Genomic DNA, 14,493 nt, shown 5'->3' on the forward strand with positions numbered 1-14,493 from the left:
CGGAGGAGACTGCCCAAAAAAAAAAAAAAAAAAAAAAAAGCTCGCACAGGATGACCGTCCACTCAGCCGCGCTTTAATTGGGTTGCAATGCGCATGCGCACAGCGTCTACGCGCTCTTAAAACTACAAGTGTCGCAGTAATTTCCTCTAAATTACCTGGAAATGCATGAAAAAGATTCATGGACTGGAAAAAAATAGTAATAGTTCGACCCAAAAATGTATCATACAATCTATTCGTAACTATAAACCCCGTTTCCATATGAGTTGGGAAATTGTGTTAGATGTAAATATAAACGGAATACAATGATTTGCAAATCCTTTTCAAACCATATTCAATTGAATGCACTACAAAGACAAGGTATTTGATGTTTATTACTATTTTTTTTTATTTATTATTTATTTTATTATTTATTTATTACTTTATTATTTTTGGGGAAATAATAATTAACTTGACTGCAACACGTGCCAAAGTAGTTGGGAAAGGGCATGTTCACCAATGTGTTACATCGCCTTTTCTTTTAATAACACTCAATAAACGTTTGGAAGTGAGGAAACTAATTGTTGAAGCTTTGAAAGTGGAATTATAAATAAATAAATGGGTAGTACTTGTATAGCACTTTTCTACCTTCAAGGTACTCAAAGCGCTTTGACATTACTTCCACATTTACCCATTCACACACACATTCACACACTGATGGAGGGAGCTGCCATGCAAGGCGCCAACCAGCACCCATCAGGAGCAAGGGTGAAGTGTCTTGCTCAGGACACAACGGACGTGATGAGGTTGGTACTAGGTGGGATTTGAACCAGGGACCCTCGGGTTGCGCACGGCCACTCTCCCACTGCGCCACGCCGCCCCATTTATTTCCCATTCTTGTTTTATGTAGAGCTTCAATCGTTCAACAGTCCGGGGTCTCCGCTGTCGTATTTTACGCTTCATAATGCGGCACACATTTTCGATGGGAGACAGGTCTGGACTGCAGGCGGGCCAGGAAAGTACCCACACTCTTTTTTTATGAAGCCAAGCTGTTGTAACACGTCTTGCTGAAATAAGCAGGGGCGTCCATGATAACGTTGCTTGGATGACAACAAATGGGTGTAGAGTGGCCGTGCCAGAAACCTGAGGGGTGCAGGTTCGCTTCCCACCTATTGACATCCAAATCGCTGCCGTTGTGTCCTTGGGCAGGACACTTCACCCTTTGCCCCCGGTGCCGCTCACACTGGTGAATGAATGATGAATGAATGATTGGTGGTGGTCGGAGGGGCCGTAGACGCACACTGGCAGCCACGCTTCCGTCAGTCTACCCCAGGGCAGCTGTGGCTACATATGTAGCTTACCACCACCAGGTGTGAATGAATGATGGGTTCCCACTTCTCTGTGAGCGCTTTGAGTATCTAACAATAGAAAAGCGTGATATAAATCTAATCCATTATTATATTATTAAGCTTTGAAAGTGGGAGACAGGTCTGGACTGCAGGCGGGCCAGGAAAGTACCCGCACTCTTTTTTTTTTTTACGAAGCCACGCTGTTGTAACACGTGCTGAATTAGGCTTGGCATTGTCTTGCTGAACCCACACCAAACAAGAATGACAAACACATTTCGGGAGAACATCAGCACCGTAACACAACCTAAACATGAGGCATGTTAAAAAAAATAATGCACTTTGGGACTTCCATAATAAATATGGCAGTACCATGTTGGCATTTTTTTTTCCATAACTTGAGTTGATTTAGTTTGGAAAACCTTGTTACATTGTTTAATGCATCCAGCGGGGCATCACAACAAAATTAGGCATAGTAATGTGTTCATTCCACGACTGTATATATTGGTATCGGTTGATATCAGAATCGGTAATTAAGAGTTGGACACAATCGGCAAAAAAATCTGTAATTTATAATGATAAGCACATATTATGTTGAAGTGGTTTTGAAATACTTCACGGTGGCAGAGGGGTTAGTGCGCCTGCCTCACAATACGAAGTTCCTGCAGTCCTGGGTTCAAATCCAGGCTCGGGATCTTTCTGTGTGGAGTTTGCATGTTCTGCCCGTGAATGCGTGGGTTCCCTCCAGGTACTCCGGCTTCCTCCCACTTCCAAAGACATGCACCTGGGGATAGGTTGATTGGCAACACTAAATTCAATCAATCAATCAATCAATGTTTATTTATATAGCCCCAAATCACAAATGTCTCAAAGGACTGCACAAATCATTACGACTACAACATCCTCGGAAGAACCCACAAAAGGGCAAGGAAAACTCACACCCAGTGGGCAGGGAGAATTCACATCCAGTAGGACGCCAGTGACAATGCTGACTATGAGAAACCTTGGAGAGGACCTCAGATGTGGGCAACCCCCCCCCCCCGCCCTCTAGGGGACCGAAAGCAATGGATGTCGAGCGGGTCTAACATGATACTGTGAAAGTTCAATCCATAGTGGCTCCAAGACAGCAGCAAGAGTCCCGTCCACAGGAAACCATCTCAAGCGGATCAGCAGCGTAGAGATGTCCCCAACCGATACAGGCGAGCGGTCCATCCTAGGTCCCGACGAGCGGTCCATCCTGGGTCTCGACTCTGGACAGCCAGTACTTCATCCATGGTCATCGGACCGGACCCCCTCCACAAGGGAGGGGGGGACATAGGAGAAAGAAAAGAAGCGGCAGATCAATTGGCCCTAGTGTGTGAATGTGAGTGTGAGCGTTGTCTGTCTCTCGGTGTTGGCCCCGTGATGAGGTGGCGACTTGTCCAGGGTGTACGCCGCCTTCCGCCCGATTGTAGCTGAGATAGGCGCCGGCGCCCCCCGCGACCCCGAAAGGGAATAAGCGGTAGGAAATGGATGGATGGATGGGTTTTGAAATATTAACTTGCATGAAGTGGAAAAAAAATATCAAAACATGTCATTTTTCAGCAGTTTTTCAGTGCGCTGACCTTTTTGTCTTACTCTTAAAGGGTTAAACTCACTTCCTGGTACTGCTGGCCTGTTGCCGGGATACAAAGAATGCTTGGTTCTGCGGAGTCCTACACGCTAGCTGAGATTTCAAACAGAAAAGACTGCGTGAAGGTAAAATCATTGTTGTAATTTATAATGAACTACTAAAGTTGTGTTATTTACGGTCTTACAAAGCTAATTCCAACATGTTAATTGAACAAATATTCAAAATGTAGGCTTTGCCGTGCATTTGTTTGTGTTGTTTTGTTGCGGGATTGTTATCTTTTTTTGGGAATATATGTGAGTAGATTCTGCCAATTTTAGGTCACCCCACTTATGCCATTCATCAAAACACCTCCAAAAGCTCCTCCACGCTCAACACTGCTGGAGGATAGGTCCAAAAAATGTGGCCCGCGTGTCACCGTGTACTCCGTCGATGGAGACGAATATACTGGGGAGTGGCTGGACAACAAGAAGCACGGTGGGTGTTGCCTCCACATCATATGCGTGGGCAGAACCCAAAACCAACGAAGTTGGCACGTTGTATAAATGGTAAAAAAAAAACAGAATATTTATATAATATTTCAACCTATATTCAATTGAATAGACTGCAAAGACAAGATACTTAATGTCCGAACCGGTAAATTATGTTATTTTTTTGCAAATATTAGCTCATTTGAAATGTTAAGTGTCTGCAACGTGTTTCAAAAAAGCTGGCACAAGTGGCAAAAAAGACCGAGGAATTTGAGGGATGCCATGATTGGGTATAAAAGCAGCTTGCATGAAATGCTCAGTCATTCACAAACAAGGAAGGGGCCAGGGTCACCACTTTTGTCGACAAATGCGTGAGCAAATTGTCCAACAGGTTAAGAACAACATTTCTCAACTAGCTTTTACAAGGAATTTAGGGATTTCACCATCTACGGTCCGTTATATCATCAAAAGCAGGGGTGCCCATTACGTCGATCGCGAGCTACCAGTCGACCGCGGGGGGTGTGTCAGTCGATCTCCAGCCAGGCTTTTAAAAAAAATAGACCTAAAAATGAGTGATCATCAGTCTTCACCAAGACGTCACTTAAATGACATTCACGGTACCCGAGGGTCTTGTGAGATGACGCTGGCTGCTGCAAGATCATTATTATTAAAAATGACAGAGAGGAAGGCGAGAAACACTTTTTATTTCAACAGACTCTCGCGCCGTACCTTCCGTCAAAACTCTAAAGGCCGACTGCCCATTTCCTATCTTCACAATAAAAGCCCTGCTTCATGCTGCCTGCGCTAACTAAATACAGAGTCTCGGAAAACTGGCGTGCACAAGCGATCCCTCAGAAAGCTGGCGTGCACATCACTTGTGCACGCCAGCTTTCCGAGACTCTTATTTTGTTAGCGCAGGCAGCATGAAGCAGGGCTTTTATTGTGAAGATAGGAAATGTGCAGTCGGCCTTTAGAGTTTTGACGGAAGGGACGGCGCGAAAGTCTGTTGAAATAAAAAGTGTTTCTCACCTTCCTCTCTGTCATTTTTTCACAATAATGAACTTGCAGCAGCCAGCGTCATCTCACAAGACCCTCGGGTGCCGTGAATGTCAATCAAGCAAGCTACGGAATTTGCCGCCAATATTTTTCTTGTAAAGTGTATGGAAGCTGGATGAATTAGATGCCAAAAACCAACCACTTTCATGTGGTATTGTACAGAAAGGACAACTTTTTTTCTCCTCCATTTGAAAATGTGGGCGTTATCATCATTACTGTCTGATTCCAATCAATGCAAGTCATCAGAATCAGGTAATACACCAACTTATATTCTTGTCTTTGTGAAAGAAAGACATCTATATGTGTTACACATGCTTGTATTATCATTAAACACATTTAACTTGTTTACAAAAAGGTCTCTTTCATAAATAAATAAATATAAATGATATATATAAATGAGGTAGATCCCCTCGAGTTGGTCAATTGAAAAGTAGCTCGCCTGCAGAAAAAGTGTGGGCACCCCTGATCAAAAGGTTCAGAGAATCCGGAGAAATCACTGCAGGTAAGCAGCAAGGCTGAAATCCAACATTGAATGCCCGTGACCGTTGATCCCTCTGGCGGTACTGCATCAAAAAGCGACATCAGTATGTAAAGGATATCACCACATGGGCTCAGGAACACTACAGAAAACCACTATCAGTAACTACAGTCCGTTGCTACTGTCAGGCTTGGACTAGGATTGAGTGTGCTCCTTCGACGCAGAGCCAGGCGTGAATTAAGGTACATGATGTTTTATTGGGATTCTAAATACAAAAATAAACAAACCAAGGGCGCTCACAAAGAGGTATAAAACTTGGCTACAAAAATACAATCAGGAAAACAAAACAACTGCTCGATGGCATGAAAGACAATGAACTAACTTAAACTTGCACTGTGGCAAAACTATGAATAACTAACACAAAAAAAACTTACTGTGACTGACAGGTACAAAAGTGGATGGATTGCAAGGTAATTGAGGGTGCGTGAAGGCATGAAGCAGAATGTAAATAGCAAAGTTCCCAGGACGAGGACAGAAACAGAATGATATAAATAGCAGCTATGATGATTAGAAACAGGTGTGGGACTGAGGGCTGGGCGTGACTTGGAGACCAGGTGGAAACTAATGGGTTACTATGGAAAAACAAAACCAGGAAGTGTAAAACGGGAAACAAGAGTCCAAAAACATAACATGACAAAACAAGATCCATAGGTGCGACAGCTACATCTGTAAGTGCAAGTTAAAACTGTACTATGCAAAGCGAAAGCCATTTATCAACAACACCCGGAAACGCTGCTGGTTTTGCTGGGCCCGAGCTCATCCAAGATGGACTGATGCAAAGTGGAAACATTTTATGTGGTCTGATGGATCTACATTTCAAATAGTTTTTGGAAACTGCAGATGTCGTGTCCTCCGGACCAAAGAGAAAAAGAATCATATGCATTGTTATAAGTGCAAAGTTGAATAGCCGGCATCTGTGATGGTATGGGGGTGCATTAGTGCCCAAGGCATGGGTAACTTACACATCTGTGAAGGCTCCATTAATGCTGAAAGGTACATACAGGTTTTGGAGCAACATACGTTGCCATCTAAGCAACGTTATCATGGACGCCCCTGCTTATTTCAGCAAGACACTGCAAAGTCACATTCAGCATGTGTTACAACAGCGTGGCTTCGTAAAAAAAGAGTGCGGGTACTTTCCTGGCCCGCCTGCAGTCCAGACCTGTCTCCCATGGAAAATGTGTGGCGCATTATGAAGCGTAAAATACGACAACGGACTGTTGAACGACTGAAGCTCTACATAAAACAAGAATGGGAAAGAATTCCACTTTCAAAGCTTCAACAATTAGTTTCCTCAGTTCCCAAACGTTTATTGAGTGTTGTTAAAAGAAAAGGTGATGGGACACAGTGGTGAACATGCCCTTTCCCAACTACTTTGGCACGTGTTGCAGCCATGAAATTCTGAGTTAATTATTATTTGGAAAATAAAATGTGTTTGTCATTCTTGTTTGGTGTGGGTTCAGCAAGGCAATGCCAAGCCCAATTCAGCACGTGTTACAACAGCGTGGCTTCGTAAAAAAAAAAAAGAGTGCGGGTACTTTCCTGGCCCGTCTGCAATCCAGACCTGTCTCCCATCGAAAATGTGTGGCGCATTATGAAGCGTAAAATACCACAACGGACTGTTGAACGACTGAAGCTCTACATAAAACAAAAATGGGAAAGAATTCCACTTTCAAAGCTTCAACAATTAGTTTCCTCAGTTCCCAAACGTTTATTGAGTGTTGTTAAAAGAAAAGGTGATGTAACACAGTGGTGAACATGCCCTTTCCCAACTACTTTGGCACGTGTTGCAGCCATGAAATTCTGAGTTAATTATTATTTGGAAAAGAAAATGTGTTTGTCATTCTTGTTTGGTGTGGGTTCAGCAAGACAATGCCAAGCCTAATTCAGCACGTGTTACAACAGCGTGGCTTCGTAAAAAAAAAAAAGAGTGCGGGTACTTTCCTGGCCCGCCTGCAGTCCAGACCTGTCTCCCACTTTCAAAGCTTAATAATATAATAATGGATTAGATTTATATCACGCTTTTCTATTGTTAGATACTCAAAGCGCTCACAGAGGAGTGGGAACCCATCATTCATTCACACCTGGTGGTGGTAAGCTACATATGTAGCCACAGCTGCCCTGACGGAAGCGTGGCTGCCAGTGTGCGCCTACGGCCCCTCCGACCACCACCAATCATTCATTCATCATTCATTCACCAGTGTGAGCGGCACCGGGGGCAAAGGGGAAGTGTCCTGCACAAGGACACAACGGCAGCGATTTTGGATGTCAATAGGTGGGAAGCGAACCTGTACCCCTCAGGTTTCTGGCACGGCCGCTCTACCCACTTCAACAATTAGTTTCCTCACTTCCCAAACGTTTATTGAGTGTTGTTAAAAGAAAAGGTAATGTAACACAGTGGTGAACATGCCCTTTCCCAACTACTTTGGCACGTGTTGCAGCCATGACATTCTGAGTTAATTATTATTTGGAAAAGAAAATGTGTTTGTCATTCTTGTTTGGTGTGGGTTCAGCAAGACAATGCCGAGCCTAATCCAGCACGTGTTACAACAGCGTGGCTTCGTAAAAAAAAAAAAGAGTGCGGGTACTTTCCTGGCCCGCCTGCAGTCCAGACCTGTCTCCCACTTTCAAAGCTTAATAATATAATAATGGATTAGATTTATATCCATCCATCCATTTTCTGGCGCCTATCTCAGCTACAATCGGGCGGAAGGCGGGGTACACACTGGACAAGTCGCCACCTCATCGCAGGGCCAACACAGATAGACAGACAACATCCATCCATCCATTTCCTACCGCTTATTCCCTTTTGGGGTCGCGGGGGGCGCTGGCGCCTATCTCAGCTACAATCGGGCGGGAGGCGGGGTACACCCTGGACAAGTCGCCACCTCATCGCAGGGCCAACACAGATAGACAGACAACATTCACACTCACATTCACACACTAGGGCCAATTTAGTGTTGCCAATCAACCTATTATATCACGTTTTTCTACTGTTAGATACTCAAAGCGCTCACAGAGAAGTGGGAACCCATCATTCATTCACACCTGGTGGTGGTAAGCTACATATGCAGCCACAGCTACCCTGGGGTAGACTGACGGAAGCGTGGCTGCCAGTGTGCGCCTACGGCCCCTCCGACCACCGCCAATCATTCATTCATCATTCATTCACCAGTGTGAGCGGCACCGGGGGCAAAGGGTGAAGTGTCCTGCCCAAGGACACAACGGCAGCGATTTGGATGTCAATAGGTGGGAAGCGAACCTGCAACCCTCAGGTTTCTGGCACGGCCGCTCTACCCACTTCAACAATTAGTTTCCTCACTTCCCGAACGTTTATTGAATGTTGTTAAAAGAAAAGGTGACGTAACACAGTGGTGAACATGCCCTTTCCCAACTACTTTGGCACGTGTTGCAGCCATGAAATTCTGAGTTAATTATTATTTGGAAAAGAAAATGAAGTTTATGAGTTTGAGCATCAAATATCTTGTCTTTGTAGTGCATTCAACTGAATATGGGTTGAAAAGGATTTGCATTCTGTTTTTATTTACCATTTACACAAGGTGCCAACTTCCCTGGCTTTGGGTTTTGTACAAAATGTCAATTAATAACAATATTCTGATGCTATTTTCGGACACATCCCAGGGTGGGGCACGCAGGTGTGGAAGAAGTCAGGCACCATTTATAACGGAGAATGGAAGTGTGGAAAGCGTGACGGATACGGCACCTATAGTGTAGCCAACACTAAGGTGTACGCCAAGAAGTACTGTGGCGAATGGAGGAGTGGGATGAAGCACGTATGTAGGAAACACTAATGAGAGAAAACATTTTGAAGACCTGAAGTAATCTGCAGAATGTGCTGTTATCTTTTAGGGGCATGGCACGTACTTTTATGATAACTCTGCAGTGTACGAAGGTGAGTGGAGTGAGGACCGGCGCAGTGGTTGGGGAAGAATGTTCTTTAACCGTGGAGACGTCTACGAAGGAGAGTGGATGAAGGATAAAGAACACGGCCGGGGTGTCCTTCATTTTGGTAATGGCTGTTTTTCCTGCTTTTCAATGATGCAAAAATGATTTTTCAGGTGATATTCAACAGTAAAATGTGTCCTTGGAGCCTCTTTACTAGCAGCAAATGTCAGGAAAACCATTGATTTAATTAATTTATTTTTGTATTATTATTAATCAGTCCAACAAAATAATCAATCCAATCCAATCCAATTTACAACGTTATTTAAAACAATATTCAAATGTCCTTAGCTCCACCAATGACTGAATAAAAAATAAAACCATCCATCCATCCATCCATTTCTACCGCTTATTCCCTTTCGGGGTCGCGGGGGGCGCTGGCGCCTATCTCAGCTACAATCGGGCGGAAGGCGGGGTACACCCTGGACAAGTCGCCAACTTATCGCAGGGCCAACACAGATAGACAGACAACATTCACACTCACATTCACACACTAGGACCAATTTAGTGTTGCCAATAAAACCAATATATATATAAAAAAAAATTAATAGAAACGATTTTAAAGGGTAAAACCAATTAAAAACAATAAATAGAAATAAAAATAAAACATTTTTTAAAAGAAAAACAAAAAACTGAGGACCACACAACTCCATCCATCCATCCATTTTCCCGCTTCTTCCCTTTTTTGGGGTCGCGGGGGGGGGGCTGGCGCCTATCTCAGCTACAATCGGGCGGAAGGCGGGGTACACCCTGGACAAGTTGCCACCTCATCACAGGACCACACAACTCACGTAGTGTTAAAACCCAAAGAATAAAAATGGGTCTTAAGACGAGACTTAAAACACTCCACTGTGGGAGCAGTTCTAATATGGAGGGGCAGAGTATTATTATTAGTATTATTATTATCATCATTGTAATACACAATATTAAAATAATAATACAATTCTAAGTCCAAAACCAAACCCAGCCCAGCAACATTCAGAATAGCAATCAACAGACACACAAACATGACACAAAACAATCCAAAAGTAGTCAAACTAAAATGAATAATAACAACAACAGTATGAATATTAACAAGAAGTCAAACATAGCAGTGATCAGAAATCCCTCATTGACATTATCATCACAGCCATTTATAAAAAATAAAATAAAAACATATAAAAAAAAAGAACAATAATGTCACAGTGGCTTATAATGATTAATGATTATCTTTTTATTTTTATTTATTTATTTTTTTTTAATTTAATTTAATTTTTTTAATACATTATAGCACTTTGAGTTTTTTTACTGAATGTAAAGTGCTTTTTACAAATAAAATCTATTATTATTATGATAATTTGAACAACAAGCACATCACTATTTATTGATTTTTTTAATTTTTGATTTCTATTTATTGTTTTAATTGGTTTACCCCTTAAAATCGTTTTTAATCGTATTTATTCTTTTAATTTTCATATTGGTTCTATTTTGTATTCAGTCATTGGTGGAGCTAAGGATATTTGAATATTGTTTTTGATATTGTTGTGAGACACAGCAGGAGTTCACTGTATGTGGAGGTTGCCCTCCTGTGGTGGGTTCTCCTGGCCGCCAGATCTTCGGGAGCCCGGTAGACAGTTTGACTTAAGGCTTTAATTGGAATAAACACATGTCTCTGGGCGTGTGTCTTTCTCTGGCTCCAACTCCAACTACGTCTCTCGTTCCGGCTGCTGCTAATAAGGGCAATCGGTGATTAGATAACATGTCCAAGCTGGGCAATCTACTCACCTACCGCTGGCTTTGAGGCCGATCTTTATACACCCTGTTCCGCGGCAGGCCCGCAGACCACGCCCCCCTCCACACTGTACATTGTGATCACATTACTTCATAAAACTACTGTAGTTAGTAGAACATTCTATTATATTGTTTTTATGTCATATATTTTGTTACATTTCAAAAGGCATGTTAAAGAAAAAGTACCAATGATTGTCACACACACACGAGGGGTGGCGAAATTATTCTCTGAATTTGACCTTTAATTGATTAAATTGATTTCAATTCATTTCTATGGGAAATGTTGGTTTGTGTTGGTTCTGTGATGGAGCTCCTAACTAAAAAGCTGGTAAATTGAGGTCCTACTGAAAAATTTGACGAATAAAATGTTCCTTGTTTTTAGCAAATGGAAACTGGTACGAAGGTTCCTGGAAAGAAGGCAAGAAAAGCGGGCGAGGAAAGTTCTACTACCACGACAAAGCTCGGCTTTATGAAGGCCTTTGGGTCCAAGGCGAAGCGAAATGTGGGACTTTGTCGGATTTTGGCCGAGACCACGCGCCGACACCCGCCAGGTGTCCCATCCCGGAGGTAGAGTGCGACGATGTTATCCTGCAGTTTAAAGGAGATGTTGTAATATTATAAATTGTTCTGTTGTCTTCAGGTAAAACTAAAGGATGTGAAGACAGTTTTACAAGCAGCTCAGTTGGCACACCTTGATCCTACATGCTAAAGTGGCCTAGTGGTTAGAGCAGGGGTGCCCATTACGTCGATCGCGAGCTACCAGTCGACCGCGGGGGGTGTGTCAGTCGATCTCCAGCCAGGCTTTTAAAAAAAATAGACCTAAAAATGAGTGATCATCAATCTTCACCAAGACGTCACTTAAATGACATTCACGGTACCGGAGGGTCTTGTGAGATGACGCTGGCTGCTGCAAGATCATTATTATTAAAATATGACCGAGAAGAAGGCGAGAAACACTTTTTATTTCAACAGACTCTCGCGCCGTACCTTCCGTCAAAACTCTAAAGGCCGACTGCACATTTCCTATATTCACAATAAAAGCCCTGCTTCATGCTGCCTGCGCTAACTAAATACAGAGTCTCTGAAAACTGGCGTGCACAAGCGATCCCTCAGAAAGCTGGCGTGCACATCACTTGTGCACGCCAGCTTTCCGAGACTCTTATTTTGTTAGCGCAGGCAGCATGAAGCAGGGCTTTTATTGTGAAGATAGGAAATGTGCAGTCGGCCTTTAGAGTTTTGACGGAAGGGACGGCGCGAAAGTCTGTTGAAATAAAAAGTGTTTCTCGCCTTCCTCTCTGTCATTTTTTCATAATAATGAACTGGCAGCAGCCAGCGTCATCTCACAAGACCCTCGGGTGCCGTGAATGTCAATCAAGCAAGCTACGGAATTTGCCGCCAATGTTTTTCTTGTAAAGTGTATGGAAGCTGGATGAATTAGATGCCAAAAACCAACCACTTTCATGTGGTATTGTACAGGAAGGACAACTTTTTTTCTCCTCCATTTGAAAATGTGGCCGTTATCATCATTACTGTCTGATTCCAATCAATGCAAGTCATCAGAATCAGGTAATACACCAACTTATATTCTTGTCTTCGTGAAAGAAAGACATCTATATGTGTTACACATGCTTGTATTATCATTAAACACATTTGACTTGTTTACAAAAATGTATTTCATAAATAAATAAATATAAATGATATATATAAATGAGGTAGATCCCCTTGAGTTGGTCAATTGAAAAGTAGCTCGCCTGCAGAAAAAGTGTGGGCACCCCTTGGTTAGAGTGTCCACCCTGAGTTCAAACCCCGGCTGAGTCATCCCAAAGACTATAAAAATGGGACCCATTACTTCCCATCTTGGCAGTCTGAGCTACACCAAGCATAATATATATTAATATATATTATTGTTTTAGTTGCTTAAGAGATATTCCTGGCTCTGAATTTGCTCATTGCTATTTTTATGTTTTTGTGCATTATTTGTTGCCGTAATGAGGTCACTCATCAGTTACTCAGTACTTGAGTAGTTTTTCCACAACATACTTTTTTTCCCAAGATGGCGCTGCTGTAGTGGCTGCTGTAGGCAGGAGCTCTGTGCTCTTGTGTCATCCTTTTGTGTTTCCCTCTTGTTTTCATGTGGTATTATATTTTTTTGCATTTTGGTCCGGGACCCTTTGGGACTGTGTGACAAGGGGTGGCACTTTCGTGACCTCTGTGGTGCTTTTTTTTTGAGGACTTCTGGATCTGCCTCCCAGGAGCCTTTTGGCCATGGAGACCAGCTGCAGGGTCTCTGCTACACCAGAGTCTGTTTGGATGTACTAGAGGAGATGCGGATGAGGGGACAGAGCTGCGGAGCAAGCACTGAGCTACTGGGACGGAGAGGCTTGGTGGTGTCTTGGCTGGGTGAGCAGGTGTCGGACACCTCAGTCACCTTGGACGTATCATCGCTCATCCATGCGGACTGGACACTGGCCGAGAGTGGAGTCGGCTGTCTTGGTTGCTTTGTTGGGTCTGCTCCTGTCTCTGGCCATCCTCCCTCCACCCCAGCGGACGATGGCGTGGAACACCGCAGAGGCCACCACAGTGGATATGTTTCTTTTACTTTTTATTCATAGCTGTATGTAGAAGTGTCTGGTTGTATCTGCTGCTTTAATGTCTTTAATGTCCTCTGTGTTCTTTGATGTTTGATGTTTCCATCTTACACACATGGAAGAGGGATGTGTACTATGGCTATGAGTTGTTGTTGTTGTTGTTTTTTCCCCCCCCTTGGCCTCAGTCTGCACCCCCACTCCAGGGCCTAGGCTAAGACCCATCCATCCATCCATTTTCTACCGCTTATTCCCTTTCGGGGTCGCGGGGGGCGCTGGCGCCTATCTCAGCTACAATCGGGCGGAAGGCGGGGTACACCCTGGACAAGTCGCCACTTCATCACAGGGCCAACACAGATAGACAGACAACATTCACACACTAGGGCCAATTTAGTGTTGCCAATCAACCTCTCCCCAGGTGCATGGCTTTGGAAGTAAGACCGATTTTTTAATTTAATTTTAATCTTCTATTTTTTTCTCTCCCCCCCCTTGTTTACCTGTATGTCATCTTTTTTGTAAGGGGCGCTGGAAGCCGGCAGACCCGTCAGCGATCCTGTTCTGTCTCCCTTTAATGTTTGTCTGATCTTGAATGGGATTGTGCTGAAAATTGTAATTTTCCTGAAGGAACTCTCCTGACGGAATAAATAAAGTACTATCTAATCTATCTATCTATCTATCTATCTATCTATCTATCTATCTATCCATCTATCTATCTATCTATCTATCTATCTATCTATCTATCTATCTATCTATCTATCTATCTATCTATCTATCTATCTTTCTATCTATCTATCCATCCATCCATCCATCCATCCATCCATCCATCCATCCATCCATCCATCCATCCATCCATCATCCATCCATCCATCCATCCATCCATCCATCTATCTATCTATCTATCTATCTATCCATCCATCCATCTATCTATCTATCTATCTATCTATCTATCTATCTATCTATCTATCTATCTATCTATCTACTTTTTACTTTTACTCAAGTAAATATTTGGGTGACTACTCCTTACTTTTACTTGAGTAATAAATCTCTAAAGTAACAGTACTCTTGAGTACAGTTGTTGGCTACTCTACCCACCTCTGGTTAAATAAAATAATATATAATGGGATACATCTCGGTTCACACTCCATTACAGCAGGTGGCGGTAGTGCGCACTACAAGGTTG

At 43.0% G+C, this 14,493-nt stretch overlaps 2 protein-coding genes across 2 annotated transcripts in view; one reads left to right on the forward strand and one right to left on the reverse strand.

The window, feature by feature from the left end:
- Positions 1-33, reverse strand: part of tmem120b (transmembrane protein 120B) — a 28,231-nt gene extending 28,198 nt beyond the window's left edge. Inside the window, exon 1 of the mRNA XM_061875796.1 lies at positions 1-33. This exon is cut by the window's left edge and continues 88 nt beyond it. The gene's annotated coding sequence lies outside the window, so the exon portion shown is untranslated.
- Positions 34-2,989: 2,956 nt separating this feature from the next.
- On the forward strand, positions 2,990-11,631 carry morn3 (MORN repeat containing 3). Its single transcript, XM_061877196.1, has 6 exons — positions 2,990-3,059; positions 3,252-3,408; positions 8,638-8,789; positions 8,866-9,025; positions 11,111-11,295; positions 11,369-11,631. The coding sequence occupies exons 1-6, from the start codon at positions 2,997-2,999 to the stop codon at positions 11,435-11,437; spliced, it is 786 nt and encodes a 261-aa protein (XP_061733180.1). The 5' UTR covers positions 2,990-2,996; the 3' UTR covers positions 11,438-11,631.
- The last annotated feature ends 2,862 nt before the right edge of the window (positions 11,632-14,493 follow it).

The sequence above is a fragment of the Nerophis ophidion genome, linkage group LG17 (genome assembly GCF_033978795.1).
Source record: "Nerophis ophidion isolate RoL-2023_Sa linkage group LG17, RoL_Noph_v1.0, whole genome shotgun sequence".
Classification (NCBI taxonomy): Eukaryota; Metazoa; Chordata; class Actinopteri; order Syngnathiformes; family Syngnathidae; genus Nerophis; species Nerophis ophidion.